Below are 17,256 nucleotides of genomic sequence, written 5' to 3' on the forward strand. Positions count from 1 at the left end.
TAGCCAGAGGCTTGTTTGAAATACGTGGGGTGAGCGGGGGGTGGGGGCTACACTATTGCATCTGGAAGCACGTTTCCCTGTTCGTGCAGAAGAGCTCGAAAAGTGATACCGCGCTCTCTGCATTATAAGACGCTCCGGAAAGAACGATGCACTGCCAAACTTGGGCCTGTCTCAATAAGTTATACGAATATGTTCTCTCGCACACAGACAAAGAGAAATATCCCTTGTATAGCCTGAACATACTGTTGGGGCAAGGGCTGTGAGCGAGAACCTATGAAGGCCGGCATGGCACATGAGGAAGTGAGTGGCCAACACGACCGCCTTTTTTCTCCTCAGTGGTGATGTTGACACACCACACCAGGTACTTATTTGTTGAGGCTGAGTCGACCAGATAATCGTCACTGGTGTTGGCGGTGAGCGGGAATTGAACTAGGGTCGGCGGGTTCGTAGCACAGCACGCTAACTGTTACACTACCGCTCCCCACAATGCGCGCACACACACACGCACACGCGCACACACCTACCAGATTATAAGAAGCAACCCCCAATTTTTGCATAAAAATACAGGGGAGAAAGTGCGTGTCATAATCCAGGGAAAACGGTTAGTTTCATAACACATGGGTGTACTTAGAGGCAAGGTTGGTAAGACGTGCAGTGGTGGAAATGTGAGATGCACCCAAATGTAAGGCAATGATCTTGTGTATATCGGAGGCAGTACAGCAAGTAGTTTCGTGTGATTTCCTCGTTAACATGTAGGTGGCTGTTTCTCTAAGCATGAAAGATTGCTTGCAAATATCAAGATACTAAAACTAATTCAGGGAAGCATTGCAAAGCAGTTGAAATTGTAAAGTCAATTAAACTTTCCCAGAAGGATAAAGAGGAATAAATATGTCCAACGCTCGGAGGTGGGGGCCTCAAGCATAGCTGTGAACATTCCACGAAGTTGGGATCTCATTCCTCCAAGTCAAGAACTCATGTAAACACATCATTCAACTCAATAAGCAAGGCATAACACATCTTTTGCTGAGGAATGTTGGACATATTTTGTGATGCAATTGTGTTTAAAAAAAAGTTGTAGCGTCGTGTCATCTTGTAATAGGTAAATACAATTGCTTCACGAAATTGCAAAGGCAGGAGAGGAGATGTCACGCGAGGGAATGGCTCAGGAAGATGACACTGCAGAACTAATTCTGGACTATTTTAAACGAGCCTCTCTCTCACTCAACACTAGATGGCAGTCCTTCGCACTTTCCTTTGTTATAATTATAATAATGGCAATTATGTCATTACGTGTTTACACATTTTCGCCTTCAGACATGGCGATTGCCAAATTATGCAAATTAACCAATGTGTGTGTGTGTGTACGTATGTATGTCGAAGTTACACAAGTAAATGTGCTGTGTGCAATCGTAGTCATAGCTGTCAACCCATACGGTTTACCCCGTATTCTTGTACAGGGAAATTGAGTTTTCAGTTCCATACGGCGTACGGCCGTTTCAATACGGGCAAAAAGAAAGTGTCTATTAGTTTGTGTTTCTTCCTTGCGATGGGATTTTGTAGGATGAACGTTGAGATGTATAAGGGGCACGGGGTGACCAATAAGGTCTGCACTGGTATGTAATAAGGTAGGGCACTGACAAGGGGCTGTTGACAGGTGTGGGTTATTGATTGGCATTGCTGCCCCGGTGGAATGGTGGGATGGTCAGAGAGGCCGCTCGTTCAATTGCGCAAGGCAGCAGTTGACACCAAGGGGCGAGTTTCACAATCCATCTCCCTTTGTCCACCCAGCAATATAAATAGTTACACCGCAGGGAGGGAGTCAATCATCAGGTCGCGTGGCGTGGGATCAGGTGCGGGGACTCCCCTCGCCTCTTGGCCAACGTGGAAGAGTAGGCCAAGGGTCCTTCTCGAGGGGCTCACGGGAGTTTCTCCTGGTGGAGGCCCTTCCACCAGCGGTGGCGTGAGAAAGGCGTTGCAGGGCTGCGCCGCCACCTAGCACTGATCTGAGGGCATCAGAGTTTCTATTCTTGAAAAACCTGTTTCATTAACCAGCAGCTGTCTGGACTTGAACCCAGGGTTTAAGAAGTGCCCAACTGAGTGCGCTGGCAAGGCCCATTATGGGCCCGCCCGGGCTATTCAGCCATCTCCTACCATGGTAAACCTGATAACTGGAACACAGCCAGTCAATCCAGATGCTTACTTACTTTCGAGGCAAAAACAAAGCCAGTTTCGTTTCATTGCTCCGTTAAACAAAATGAGTGTGTGCAGTACAACATGTGGCTTGCAAACCGGCATGGAAACACAATGTCGGAGGAAAATGCAGCCTAACGTTCGGGGAAGGGTAATGAGTCTGCCCACACCTGACTCCAGTAAAGCTCGGTTTAATGCAAGGCAAGGCACGCGTTGCATTTGCGAACTGGAGGAAACCATGCCCCACGTTGCCTGCTGCTGGAGATTTGTGCAGTTTCATGGCCTCTGTGGGGAGAGTCGTTTGCACGTGGGTTGGTTTAAACTGGAGCCGTTTTGAAAACGTACGTGTGTGGGTTTTATATTATGATTATTTTATATACGCAGCACACAGCATGTAAAGATTAAGGTAATGTATTGTATTGTATAGGGGTACGAAGCACAAAAACATCACCGCCCCTTCATCACTTCTAACGACACGTATACACAGTATACACTCGGCTAATGTTTGAGGCAATGGCCCTTCTTGCAGGCAGACCGACGAAAGAGAGAGAACAGATCGGCTGGGAGAGCAACATTCACATCTTGGCGGAGGTTCACGCTTTGTCTGATTTCACTGGGGGAGCAAAACACGTTCCAACGTCTCCGTTACCAGCAGTGGTGGAAATCGCCAAAGCGACGATGTAAACTAAACTAAAAACTAAACTTTTTTTTATTTTACCAGGTAAGGCCCACTGAGATATACGCCCCTTTTTCAGAAGCGACCTGGCCACGAATGATAACTCAACGAAGTGGCTGATCACGTGGAAATTTATAACAGCCAAATACTCTGAATGCACGTTGATTCTAAATGTTGAGGGACAAACCGGAGGACCCAGAGAAAGTCCACGCGACCACGGAGAGAGAGACACACAAACTCCAAATATACAGCAGGCGTCAGGGTACGGATCGAACCCACGACCTCCTGTATACCAGGCGAGGTTGTTAACATCGCCACCGTGGCGCCCTGTTGTGTTTCAGCTGTCATGAATCCGGTGAAGTGCGGCCTTCAACGGAGATCACACTCCACCGGCCAGGTGGGACAGTGACAGAACCCTTCAGTGCCCACTTGGGAATTGACAGGGCCCACATCCTCATGGGGTCAATAAAATCAGTACCGCTGTGTGGTGTAATCCACGGTGATTATCCTATGCCGGGACTGGCCATTGCCAAGGGAATGTCGGAATATTCACTCCTAGGACAGGGCCATCAACAGGCTTATGAATAAGCACGTTTTAATGCTTGTTTGAGCCTGTCAATTATGCTTATTCAATGGGACAGCAGATTTGTTATTGTTATATTTATTTGGGAATATTTTCCAGATCCTCGATGGATTGTTACATCGCAGGATCGTGAGAGTTGATACCAGCTCGACTAGGCCTTCATCCAGCAGTGGATTGACCATGGCTGAGTGATGATGATTTTCCAGTGCAACAATGGTTCCACGTATGTATGATATAACAGAGAGAGGTGAATGTCAACAATTGATCTGATTAAATACACGGCATTGGATTCAATCGCATTGAACTGAAGCAGATGACAGTGTAGAGCTCTGTAAGCAAACGTTTAATTTCAGCCAGGTCTGTCTGGGTTGGCGACCCGGAAATTAATTCCATTCTCGGGACACCGCATCCAGCATACCCGCTCGCTACTCATCATGTAGTTATCTACCAACGACCTGGGAAATATTCAGTGAGGAATCAAGCCCCCACCCCCCGCCGTCCCCCGGCCCGTAATAATAGTGCGGCTTACCTCCCGAGTCACTTTCCCACTGTTGTCAAAGTCATAGAGCGTAAAGGTCCATTCCTGCCTGTTGCCCTCAGCCACTGAAACATCACATTCCATCTCCTGCTTTCACACAAGTCAAGAACACACACACACACAGACACGCACACGCAAAAGGATCCTCCTCATACCCGTCGAAATATCCATCTGACAAGTGCCTTACTTCAACATCAACATCAGCCAACGTCCACGTTGGCAGTATGTACAGATTGAGAACTGCCTTCATTATATTAATCAGCTTGCAGATTTTCGTTGTTACAATTCAATCAGCACACATTAAGGCCTAAATGGTGCACGAGGGGTGGTCCGCACAGAACAATGTCCAGCCACCTTTGTATCGCCAACACTGATGTTTGCATACAGCACCAGGTACTCATTTTGGGTTGAGTTAACCAAGGGTATTTTCGGATACCGCATGTCATGAATGTGTTTGAATGGGAATCAAATGCAGCTCACCAGACTCCCTGAACCACAAACTCAAAGACAAAACACATCCCATTTGGGCATATAGACATTTGGGGCAATTGCTATGAGTGAGCAGCTGTGAAGGCTGGCAGGGATGAATCGGCCAGAACCATACCCAGCCACCTCTCTACCCAGTTATATTTCCACACAGTACCAGGCAGGACATTTTCTTAACACTGAGTCGAACTAGGGAAGGCCCAGGTTCAGTTCAGATAAAAACCAGTGATGTTGGCCATGAGCAGGAATCAATCGCAGGTTTACGATGGATACGCATGCACACAAGACAAAGATCCCCCATATAGTCGAAACAGACTCTTGGGGAAAGTGCTATTAGCGAGCATTTATGAAGGCTGTCATGGAACACGAGAGGTTGGGTGGTCAGCATCATGTCCGGCCGCCTTTGTCTTCATAATGATGTTTACAGCACAAGCACTCGGTGGAGATTTGAAGCTGAGTCGACCAAGGGGAGGCCCAGGACCTGCTCAGATAATCGTCACTGGTGTTGGTCGTGAGCAGGATTCCAACTCGGTTTGCCGGGGTTCGTAGCGCAGCGTACTAATCACTGGGTCACCGCAGTGTGTGTTTGCGCCGCGCATGCAGTGTACATGCGCACACAAGGACACACTCGCATGCAATGCACGCTCGCCATTCCCCTCTCTTTGTCTGGATAGACCACTGGGACAAATCCGGAGCGCAAACAGCAATTACGGAGAACAGCTCACGGCAGGGTGGCAATGCCACGCCGAGAGCCTTGCCGCCTGTGATCTGCAGAGTGCCGATATTGACACAAGGCATCAGGCGCTGAACTCCTTTTCAGAATGAGCTCAACTTAACAGAGGCCCATGCGAGGTTTTCAGACACCAATCTCAACTGATGTTGTACATATATATGCACACACACACACACACGCGCGTGCATCGTCAGGATTGAAATATAATTGTAGTAAAAACACGACGCGCTAACCAAACTTCAAAGACACGTCAAGATATGCCGATTATGTACCCAGGAAAGTCTCACTGCGCATCACGGCTCTTTTTCAGGAGGGTTCCGTATTGGGGTGTTCGACCACTGTGCCGTTAATGAGAATTTGGCACGTGGGAGGACATTTTAATGACCAGAGAAAACCCAAACATACGAGGGGATAAGACTCAAGGCTCCGCAAACATCATTTATATCCGCAGACAGACACAATAAATGCAATCTACATGTGAATTTCCGTCTGCTTGCCACCTCATAGACAACAATAATATGCCTCCAACACCTGCAATGCATTGGTGGTCTGTCATCCAATCACGAGCCCAGGCCCAGCATACCAAATCTCCCGAGATCTGATGAGATCAGATGCGTGAATTTGGCCTTCGGCATTGCTTTCTTACGTGAAACAGCGATATGTTGTTCATGGACTACCGGGGCCAAAAGCCTCTGGATGCTGATGATGCTGGACCCATAAACTTCGGTGGCAATTGGCCCACAGGCCTAGATGCTGCCATGCCTACTAAGTAAATAAAAATACATTTTACATATCGCCTTTCACACGAGGCCTCACAGCACTTTACAAACAATGCCAGTTAAAAAAACTTAACATTAACACTAAGAGCAAAACAACCCCGCACAGATGGATATGCAAGATAAATTAAACGTGTTTTTAAACGAGCCCTAAAAACCTCGACTGTCGGAGCATCCCCAAGGGACTGGAGCAAGACGTTCCACAAACGAGGCGCCTGACTACACTGCAAGCTCTGTCAGCCATTGATCGCAGATTTGTCCTCGGTACACTTTGGGTGTCCGGATTTGTGAGGATCGAAATTGCCAGACAGGGGCAGCATACGGTTTCAGGCAGATCTCTGCCTTGTCAGCGCCGATTGTGTGCAGTGTCGTCATCTGCCCTCTGGTCCCGTCCCGTGTTCTCCCCTCGCTCGCCGCCCCGTTGCCCGGCTCTGCTGTGCAGCCTCTTCTGACGCTTTGACCGGGCTTCTGCTCTGTTCTTGTTCTGCCCTGGATGAGGCTGCGACATCGCTCCCACCCCCAACCCCCCCCCCCCCCGGCTCTTTCCCTTGCTTTAACCTGATTGTCTCCCCAGTTTTTCACAGCATCCTGAGATGTGCTCGCATATATATATATAGATGCTGTACGTGTGATTATTATTAGTAGGAGTCAAGTAAACTTCAGAGTATGTCTTTGTTAATGTGGGAATTGGGGTGGCACTCATCTGCGACCGCAATTAGACATCCAGCGATGGGAATTCCACATTCCCATGGTGGTATCCAGTCTATTCATAAGACTACCGCTGTTTGATGTCCTTCAAAGTGGTACTTATTTAATCGTCCCCAGAGGGATTATGGCCTGAGTTTACCCTGGACTGAAATGTGAAGTTGCAATGTACGCTCGATTCGAATGTTCTAAACACAGCACACCCATGGAGATTATTTGCTGTTAGCGAGCGCCTATTTAGGTGGAATGGCACAAAGTTCAAACCAGCCTTGCTTGCTCTGGCAATCAGGAGAAGGTTCGAGCCAAGTTTGTTTTCAAGTATTTTTCGAGTTCGGTAAATTACATTTCTGCTATGTTGAAAGTAATATATTATTTTTCTATCTACGTGATTTTACCGAAAGAACCAAATAATGTTGCTGTGTCATTTGTTCAGAGTTGTGAATCCCTTGCGAGGGCAAATTATTACGAGTGCCCTCATATGTTGGTGGTTAGTAACGGAACATTCCTCTTTATATATACGGGGGTGTGGGGGGTGTTTAGATTTTGCAATCTGCCAAAAGTCCATCTCCCTCAGGAATATATAAATCATACTGAGGCGTATTTTGTGGTTGGACGTTGTGTGCCTAATTCGTGGCGGTGCCGTGTGCAGGAGCTTCTGTTTGCGGTGAACGTCCGAATGTGACTTTGCGTGTTGGTGCCGATGCATGCACAAAGACTAATATATACTGAGAAAGTCAAACGCGTGTAAGTGTAAGCAAACATAAGAGGGAAAGGAAAAACACACACACAAACAATGATACAAATACACAGCATACTGAGACAACGATCCCCCATACAGCCTTTAACAGACTGTCGGGGCAAGTGCTGTTACGAGTCATAATTTATGTTGTTGTTAGTTAGGCCGCGCAATGATTTGAAGACATTTGTGTTGTTAAGAACCCTTCAGCACCCGACGCAGCCTAACCAAATTAAATCGTCAAGCGGTGTACAAGTGTGAAAGTATGTGGTCTGATTTCAAATCCCAGCCATGGCTCACATCTTGGCTTAAAACTTTCGTGACTGCAGGAAATAATAATCTATGGTTCTTTCGGTAAAGTCACGTAGATAGAAAAATAATAATAATAATAAAATAATTAAAAAATTAAAATAAAGTGAATAAAAAATAATGAAATAAAATCATTCATATTCTTTTTCTATTAACTTTATTTTCATTCTTATTATTTTATTGTTATAAAAAAAATCTATGTGACTTTACCGAAAGAACCATAGAATATGGCTCGCATCATTGGTAAGTGATATCTAAACTGCTCCTCGGTCTCCCTTCACCAACATGCACTGAACAGCGTGTTCAATTATGGCCACATAATTCCCACGATGTTACAGTGTCGGTAGAAATTCGTCCAACAATGAATTGGCAACGAGCCTTAATGTATAATTATCATGACTACCATGTAAGTGTGGGTGTGTGTGTCGATATAGATTGGTGGCATGGGGATTAGCACACTGTTCTAAAATCCTGGAGGCCTGGGTTCAATCAATGGCCATGCATATCAATGGAAATTGTCTCTCCTTGGTCAGCTCAGATTAAATGAATAACCTTTTTTATTTTACGAGGTAAGGCTCACTGAGCCATGTAGCTCTTTTTAGAAGCGACCTCGCCACATATGATAGCTCAACGAAGTGGCTTATCACTTGGAAATTTATAGCAGCCAAATACTATAAACGCATCTGTATAAATGTGGAAGGAAAAAACGGAGGACCCAGAGAAGAATCCATCCACTGGGGAGAACACACACACTCCAAATATACAGGTGTCAGGGTCGGGACTTAACCCACGAGCTCCTGCATACCAGGTGAGGTAGTTAACATCTTGCCACAACGGTACCTATACATAGTCCAGCGTGTGACAATCAGCACTGGAGGGATGAAGGCAACCAGGCATGTTGCTTGGCACCATGCTGCCCTTAATTGGTGTTCCGACAGAGTTTAATAAGCCAATTGTTCTGGTTTTAGCTCACTGTAAAGTTTAAAATAAACATTTCCAAACAAATTTAGCAATTAGATACATCTGATGGCTGCATTTTAGATAAATCTATGATTAGCACAGTTGGCTACGTACTGTGTAAAAGAAGTTCTACGTACATACGTACATCCGATTGCTAAATTTGTTCGTGGGAACTGTTCATACATTAATGTGGCCAGGTGACTACGTGACCTAACACAAAAATCTATTGCAAAATGCGATATTGGCTGCAAAAACCTACGCGTTAAGTGCTTCCTGCGAGTATCGATGAAGGCTGGCACGGTACGCAACGTGATGGAGTGGCCAGCACCACGCCGAGCCGGCACTGTCCACCCACTGATGTTTACACCTTGCACCAGGTACTCATTTAAGGCTGAGTTGACCTATGGTATGGCCAGGACTGGTTGAGATAATCGCCAGTATTGTGGTAAAATAATAGAGAACCCACGCAGAGCACACACGCAATCCGCGTGGACATAATAGCACTGCCACATGGACACGCTGAGATTAACCTCGTGGACCACAGGAGGCGCGTGCTTTTCGGAAGCACCTAAAATCAGCGCAGCAACATACCAGGCCTACTTTATCTCCGCAGTGTCGGCATTTACACACTGAAGCAGGTACTCATTTATGGCTGAGTCAACCTAGGAAACGCCTAGGGCAGTTTTAGATATCACATGCCGCCGATGTATTTTGCTAGGACTCAAATGCAGGCCACCAGGATGGTAGTGCAGTGCGATAACCAATGAGCTCCTGCACCTTACAGCCATACAAGACAAATACAAATACCCCCCCCTTATAGCTGAAACAAACTGTTGTGGCACATGCTGTTCGCAAGCAGCAGAAATGATGAATGCTGGGGTGGCACACGAGCGGGTAAGTGGCGAGCACCACGCCCAGCCACCGTTGTTTTCTTCGTGGCGATGTTCACGCTCCACAACTCGCACGATTTGAGGCTGAGTCAACCTAGGGGAGGCCCAGGATTGGTTCAGATAATCGTCACTAATGTTGGCCGTGAGCGGAAATCTATCTCGGGTTGCTGGGTTGGTAGCCCAGAGCGCTAAAGAACGATGCCACTGCTCCCCACAGTCATGCACATGAACACGCACACACATGATCGTCACGGGTACAATCATCTAAGCAGGTGGCACTGTGGCAGTGTGGGGTAAAAACACGCACGTGTTACCTCAAGCTCAGACGTCATTGTCTGACGGGCAGTCCAAATTCCGGAATTTCATGATTTGTGCAAGCGAAGAGGCTAGGCTAAATGATATGTGTGTGCAAGTATGTAATCTATATCGAACCACAACCATGGCTAACATAATTGGTAAGTGATATCTGAACGTGTTCAAATATGGCCACGTAACTCCCACGACACCCTTCGTCCAAAAATGAATTGGCAAAGGTTTTAATTAATAATTATTATTACTACCATGCAAGTGTGGGTGTGCGTTGGTCCAGAGTGGGTGTGTGCGTGTCGATTAGAACGGTTGGCTACGTACGGTGCAACATAAGTTCAACATACATAGAGAATAGCACACTGCGCTACAATCCTGAAGACCTGGGTTCAATTAATGGCCACACATATCAATGCCAATTGTCTCTCCTTGGTCAGCCCAGATGTAAATGAATAACCTAGTGCATTGTGGGACCATCAGCAGCAGAGAGACAAAGGCAGCCAGGCATGTTGCTGGACACCAGCCTCTCATGTGCGATGCTGTCCTTAATTGGTGTTCATTATCAGCACTTACGCCTGCCAGAGTACAAGGTTGAAGAGGTCACCAGTGTCTCTGCGTGGGCGTATGTGCACACGCGCACATGCACATGTGTGCATGTGTACTTGGTGGGGTGTGTAGACATCACTACTGGGGAGACAGAGACGTGGTGTTGGCCACCCACCCCTTCGCGTGCCGTGCCGGCCCTCATAGGTGCTGCTCGCTCACAGCACTTGCACCCAACAGCCTGTTAAGGCTACACGGGGGGTCTTTGTCTTTGTTTGCACTCACGTTAAAGTTGAGCCGTTTCTTGAAGGATGAGTTCAAGGGACCAGGAAGAGAACCCAGCTTCTCCTCCTCCACAGACCTGGGACTTGATCCTTCCCCTCTCTTCTGGAAAACTGCTCAATGCAAAAACACAAACAAACACAAATTCGTACAAACCACCTCTTGCCTAAGTTTTGAAGCGCAAATCAATACACTGGTGGCGATGTGCATAGTGTTTAGCACGCCCCACCAATTAACCTGCCGCCTAAGTTCGATTCCTGGCCTTGGCTAACAGTGGCGACTGATATCCAAACCAGTTATTCACCAATGCTTTGACGCATCCATTAAATCCTCTTTTATTTTTTTATGCCTTTCAACGTTCAACAAGTGTGCAAGGCCAACGTATGCAGGCCTGTGGAAGAGATACGTATATTACACTTTAGTCATCTGGCCACATGGCCAGCCAGCACTGAACCATTTTTTCAACCACATCAATTCCATACACCCATCCATCAAATTCACCATGGAAGTGGAAAATGATGGCAAGCTACCATTCCTGGATGTTTTGATCGAGAAGAGGCCTGATGGCTCGTTGGGACATTCCGTCTACAGGAAAACCACCCACATGGATTCCTATCTAAAGCCTGACTCCCACCACCATCCAGCCCAGAAGAACTCCCTCATCAAAACACTACACCATAGGGCCCGCTGCATCTCCGACGAGCGCTACCTAGCCAGTGAACCGGAGCACGTACACCAAGCCCTCAAGATGAATGGATACTCAGACCGCACAATCCGCAAAACTGTAGCCCCAACCATGGTGAGACAACCATCTGAGTACCCAACCAAAACCATTACCTTGCCATACATAGTAGGTGTTACCAAAAATATTTCCAAAATCTTAAACAAACACAAGATCCAGGTCCGATTCAATACAGTACACAAAATCCGTGATTTGATCCCATTTGTGAACGATGTCATTCCTGACATGCAATACCCTGGTGTCTACAAACTAAGTTGTGTCTGCGGCAGCAGTTACATTGGGGAAACGAAACGACATGTCTCAAACCGTGTTTGCGAACACAAGGCAGATTTGAAACACGGCAGAACCAATACCTCTGCAGTGCCTGATCATTGTTATAACGCAGTGGGCGCGCACGATATTGTTTTTTCCGAGACCAAGGTACTCTGCAAACCTTCAGGCTACTATCAAAGATTTGTCCATGAAGCCATCCAGATATATAAACATAGAGACAATTTCAACCGAGAAGATGGGTATAAGCTGAAAGGACGCTATTAACCAAGCAAAGTCGTAACTTGCTGTGGTGCTTCCATTCTTCCCTGCCGTTTGGCTGTTATCTCCGACTCTCTGAGTTGCATTGCCCTGTTGGGTGCCTCTGCATTAACGGGATTGGGATCTCACTAACATGGTCAATTCTGTTCCCTTAGCCTCGATGTACCGATGGTTCTAGCTGTGTGATGGGCTTTGTGTATCAATGGCGCGACCACCGTTGTGGTGGTTCTCTTGCGTTGACGCGCTTGCCTCACAGTGCAGTTGGCAGCGCCGCAGCTTGTGTTACACATAGACATGACATTAACTTACTAATCCCCCTAATCTCCCTGCCTAATCTCTCCCATCAACATAGTGCTAATCTCCAATTAACACTGCTGTTGTGCACATATGCGGGGATGATACTCTTATGTGGCAACGGAAGCTCATTTCATATCTCTCTCCCTAATCTCTCTTTCCCTAATCTCTCCCATTAACACAACTGATGTGCTTGCGTCCGGGGATGAAATTCCTTTCCAGCTCAGACGCCGCTTGCTTGCCCATCGCCACATATATAACCTCTTGTTGTAACAGCTCTCTCGCTGGTTCAGCAGTTCCACTGCTGGATATTTTTTTCCGCCTGAGGACGACCACTTGTGTTGCGATCGAAACATCGTGATATTATGTTTTGTTTTATTTTTCTACCTACGTGACTTTACCGAAAGAACCAAAGAGTATGCAGGCCGTATGGACATTGGAAAATATAATAAACATAATTCACTGCATGCCCCAGCTGTAATCTTGGAAAATAAAAAGGAGTGGCGTGGTGGTGGCAGCAGAGGGAACAGAAAGGAGACGATAGCAGGAGAGGAAAATGAGGAGGAGAAGTCGGGCAGTCTGGAATCACACAAAGGGTCAAGGGTTAGGTGAGACGCAAATCAATCAAGGGGACCAGATCCCTGTCTCCACGGCCAGTGATTCCTGCATCGAGCCCAATTGAAACAGATTCTGACGTTCACGATAAATGCACAGAATCGGTTCAAGGAATCCTGACTCTGCTGACGAGTCACTGAATGTCAAAACTGGTCTCGAGTTTCTGCTTGTATTTAACCGACTGCTGCTGAAAAGATCCACTCCCCAGAAAGCCATGCGCTTATTTATGTGAAAAGGAAAATACTTGGAAGTAGGTATTTATGTCTGCTTAGTTATTTTGTTGCATATCGCTAATGTATTCTGAGCAGACTGGGCACAAACAACGCCCAGACAAGGGTCCCCTATTTCAACATCTATTACAGAATCTTGGTTTCAGTTGATGTGTGCGAAGCTACTGGTGGAAAATCTACATTCCTATGGCAGGGCCAGTCTATAACAACTCATCAGGGCAGCCACACTCTTGTCGTCACATAACCACAGTCCCGTTTAATTGAATGTGCTGCGACTCAGAATCAGAATATGTATTTCTACTGGAGGAATCCCATGAGCTATAATGCTAATTTTCACAGATGTCCAGTATTATCATCGGTATCGAGACTCAATGGGGCTCTCCTGGATAAATAAGTACATTTTTGTTGAAATATAGATTCCACTCCCACCTGGCACTTATCTTCTTAACTTATCAAGATTTATCTAGCATCTTTGCTAAGGCGCTTTACAGCAATTACACAATTGTGCACATGATGGTAATGATTTGAAATTAAGAAGTGGGTTATTGTAAGCAGGTGGTGTAGTTTTGATGCCGGTAGAACAAGGGGGATTCATAAGGAGGGGTTGGGATAGTCCTAATCGTAGTTGGGGGGGAGCTGAAAAGTAATGAGGCTTCGTTGCATTGGGAAGACAAAGGTGGTCGGGGAGGGGTAGGAGCCAGGAGGGGGAAGGGAGTCCAGAGCTGGGCTAGAACCATTACGGAGGCCTGTAACTTGGCTGGCAACGTGACAGAGCCTGCCCTTGTCTCCCCAGTACTGAAGTTGACCAGACCACTCACAACAGGTACGCATTTAAAAATCAAAATGCAACTTAATAATATGAATAATAATTCACAAGCATGTGTTAATCTACTGCTTGATGAAGGCTTCCCTATGTAACTGGTTTACAGGATGCAAGCTCGCTTTTGCTTTAAAATACAGGCGGGAAAAAGGCGTGTTTTAATCCAGAGAATATGTTAGATTTCTTTATCCACGTTAACGTGGACATGTTCTATATGCCCCGAAAGTAATAATAAACACAATTTATAACGCGCGCATATTTAACGAATCCGTCAAAATGTTACATTGAGAAGACGGAGGTGCAGAATAGAGATCATCGCATGGACATTGTTGTTGTTGTCATGAAAGCAGCATGAACCATCACAAAAACTCCGACCATTCTTGCAGCGGCTTTTTGCAAACCATCGAACAAAGATGGTGGTCACTGCATCGCGCGCTTTCAGTAGCACTTCTGTGGCCGTCTGGAACGCTCTTCCTTCCGATATTACGAAGCCGCTGGGAGCGATGCATTTTAAATCATCCGGATTGAAAACTCATTTCTTTACAGCTGCTTTTTTTGCTTCTTTTTTGTCATTCCCCCGTATCTCCAATTAGCATGGCTGGTTACGTACAGCACGAAAGAAGTTCAACATACATACATACATAAACTGCTTAAGAGCAGAGCCAGATCTCAGAGTTATGTGAAAGCATATTCAACGCGTGACAATTAAACATATACATTATTTTTTATTTTCTAAATTGAAAAACCAAATGTAAAAACTATATTATTTTTAAATGCAGTATTTGGTGACCATGCTAAGCGCTCGCTAGCACTTGAGAACCTGGTTTAGAATCAAAGATCTCAGCGCCTGTCATCGCAATTGCATGCTCTGACAAGGTAAAGAGCCATACTGAGCCACCCAGCCACGATATGAAAAAAAATAGCACCATGTGACGTTTCTGATGACAATTGTCTCTCACCTTCGGAGCATTCCTCGTCCAAGTAGCGATATCCATCCTTCACTCCATCCTAAACGCACAAATGACAGATAACGTGTGATTAAACGTGTGCAATAAAATATTGTCCAACTCGTGCATTCGGGGTAGAGGGCTGTTTCGAAACATCAATACCGCGTCTCGCGTTCACAATTACACGTATCAAATGACGTGGGTAAGAATCAATGTTTCTCAACGCAAGTGCAGTGGTGTATTCCCTCGTTATTCACCAACTTGCAATCCGCGATTTTGGCTCTCCGAGAATCGCACCTGGAACTCTACACGACTGCATCCAGAGAGATAAAGTGGTGAGAGGGAATGTGATGCGAGAAAGTGATCGGATCAAGTGATGAGGTCATCGTCACTGCATCCTTCTACTGCGCAGCATCGTCATTATAATTCATAGTAATCTCATTGATAAACTATTATTTAATACTTTAATATTAAATTTGATTTGCTTTATGTTTATTATAATACATTTTATTGTGATAATTCGCATGCCTTTAATTACTTATTTACATATTCATTTTAGGTAATTATTTTACAAGATATGCTTTTTTGTAGGCCAATATCACTATCTGTGAAATTTGCTATTCAGGAGCATCTCCGGAACGTATCCCTCGCGAATAACAAGGGAATACCGAATGTTGTGTACAACTGGGCCATGGAGGGTGATGGGTAGGGGGGGGAGTTGGTGAATTGTTCCATCCCCGAACGTTCAGCTTTCAGATAACGTCCGACCATCGTTCACTTCGCCGTTTCTCAATGTGATTGCCGATCATAGTGACACACACCTCTTCCACGTGTTCATCAAGAGCACCGCCTTGTAACAGCACAGTCCAGCAACATCGTGGTCTAACGGTTGGGGATTGGCCCTCGATTTAAGTACACAGCACATTTATACAACTGTCCTTGAAAACACTGACGACGGAAGATTACTGACAGGCCCACAGATTCCCATTCGCACGCATGGAGACGCAAACTAGCCCTTTAACAATCACAAGTGGATGCGTTGATATACGTTTTGTTAATTCAGGACAACGTGAGGGCTGTGTGTGATCACCATCATGCCCCAGTGCTCATGTTCATACACTGCACCGGGAACGCATGTAAGGCTTTTCGATTTAAAGCTTTCGTGACTGCAGGGATTCATCTTCTTGGTTCTTTCGGTAAAGTCACGTAGAAGGGAAGTAATAAAATAATAAAAATATGTTTAATTTTTATTATATGTTTAATTTTTATTATTTTATTACTTCCCTTCTACGTGACTTTACCGAAAGAACCAAGAAGAAGCATGTAAGGCTGCGTTAACCAAGAGGGAGAGCGGCAAGACTGGCTCAGATCGCACTCACCACTGATGTTAGCCGTGGCTGGGAATCGAAACAGTAAAGTCGCAGGGTTCGTAAAAGCAATGCATTAACCACTGCGCCACCACTTCATGCCTCGCTCCATACAAAGAAACGAATTATCCTCCGTATAGCCTTAACAGAATGTTGGGGCAAGTGTTGTTAGCGAGCACCTATGAAGGTGAACAAGGCACACTCGGGGGTGAGTGGCCAGTGCCATGCCGGGCCGCCTTTTTCTCCCTAGTGGCGATGTCTACACATGGCGCCAGGTACTGTACTCATTTGAGGCTGAGTCGACCACACAAACGCACGCGCACACATTTCTACTCAGAAGGATTTGAAGTTCAATTGTTTACGCATACCAACAACAAGTCCCATGTGGTATGCCTTCATTGTTAAAATGGAAACAGTTCTGCAAAAAGCATATTTCAAATCGTGACAGTTACCGCAATAAATATGAACATATTTGGAAGTTGTTGAGTCAAAGTGTTTTTTTTTCTTCGCTCCCCTCAACCCAACCACAAACGATTTTTGTTTGAAATCCCAGGACGTTTAATAAAGGCATTTTGTGGAGAAATAGGCCACACGAAACAAGACGAAATCACATTAGAGGTGGCATAAAGCGCCTCAAGGGCATCGTAATGCGCCCCCCTCAACGCTACCCAAGCCAATTCCAATTCCCTGAGATCGTAAATGCGGGCAGCCTTCCATGAAAAACCCCAATTTTGTGTGTGTTTTTTTACGCTCAAAAACAAACGCGGAACAGCCACTCATATACGTTGGCGATTCTGAGCCAGTGCTGGAAATTACGTATTTCTACAGCGGTGACCAGTCTCTCCATAGGGCTTCCTTCGCTTGACTTCATACAATGTGGTACTCGTTCTATCAACCGCCCCCCAACCTTCCGCCTGAGTTGGAAATTGGGTTGACTCGACTCTCAATTAGGATTCGAATGCACAACATTCTGACGGAGAATGCACCACGTTTGGAT

At 45.9% G+C, this 17,256-nt stretch overlaps 1 protein-coding gene across 3 annotated transcripts in view; it reads right to left on the reverse strand.

The window, feature by feature from the left end:
- The window catches only part of LOC133350809 (protein naked cuticle homolog 2-like), a 105,562-nt gene that overhangs the window by 11,952 nt on the left and 76,354 nt on the right, over nucleotides 1-17,256 (reverse strand). For 2 of the 3 annotated variants that reach the window (XM_061565561.1, XM_061565560.1), the window contains 3 exons: nucleotides 14,905-14,953; nucleotides 10,717-10,826; nucleotides 3,979-4,074 (listed from right to left, as the gene is read on the reverse strand). In XM_061565561.1, the coding sequence (XP_061421545.1) occupies nucleotides 3,979-4,074; nucleotides 10,717-10,826; nucleotides 14,905-14,953 (255 nt within the window). The remainder of the gene's footprint in view (nucleotides 1-3,978; nucleotides 4,075-10,716; nucleotides 10,827-14,904; nucleotides 14,954-17,256) is intronic. The other variant, XM_061565562.1, reaches the window with a different exon arrangement.

This window comes from Lethenteron reissneri, chromosome 35 (assembly GCF_015708825.2).
Source record: "Lethenteron reissneri isolate LAM-NWPU_2019-01 chromosome 35, ASM1570882v1, whole genome shotgun sequence".
NCBI lineage: Eukaryota > Metazoa > Chordata > Hyperoartia > Petromyzontiformes > Petromyzontidae > Lethenteron > Lethenteron reissneri.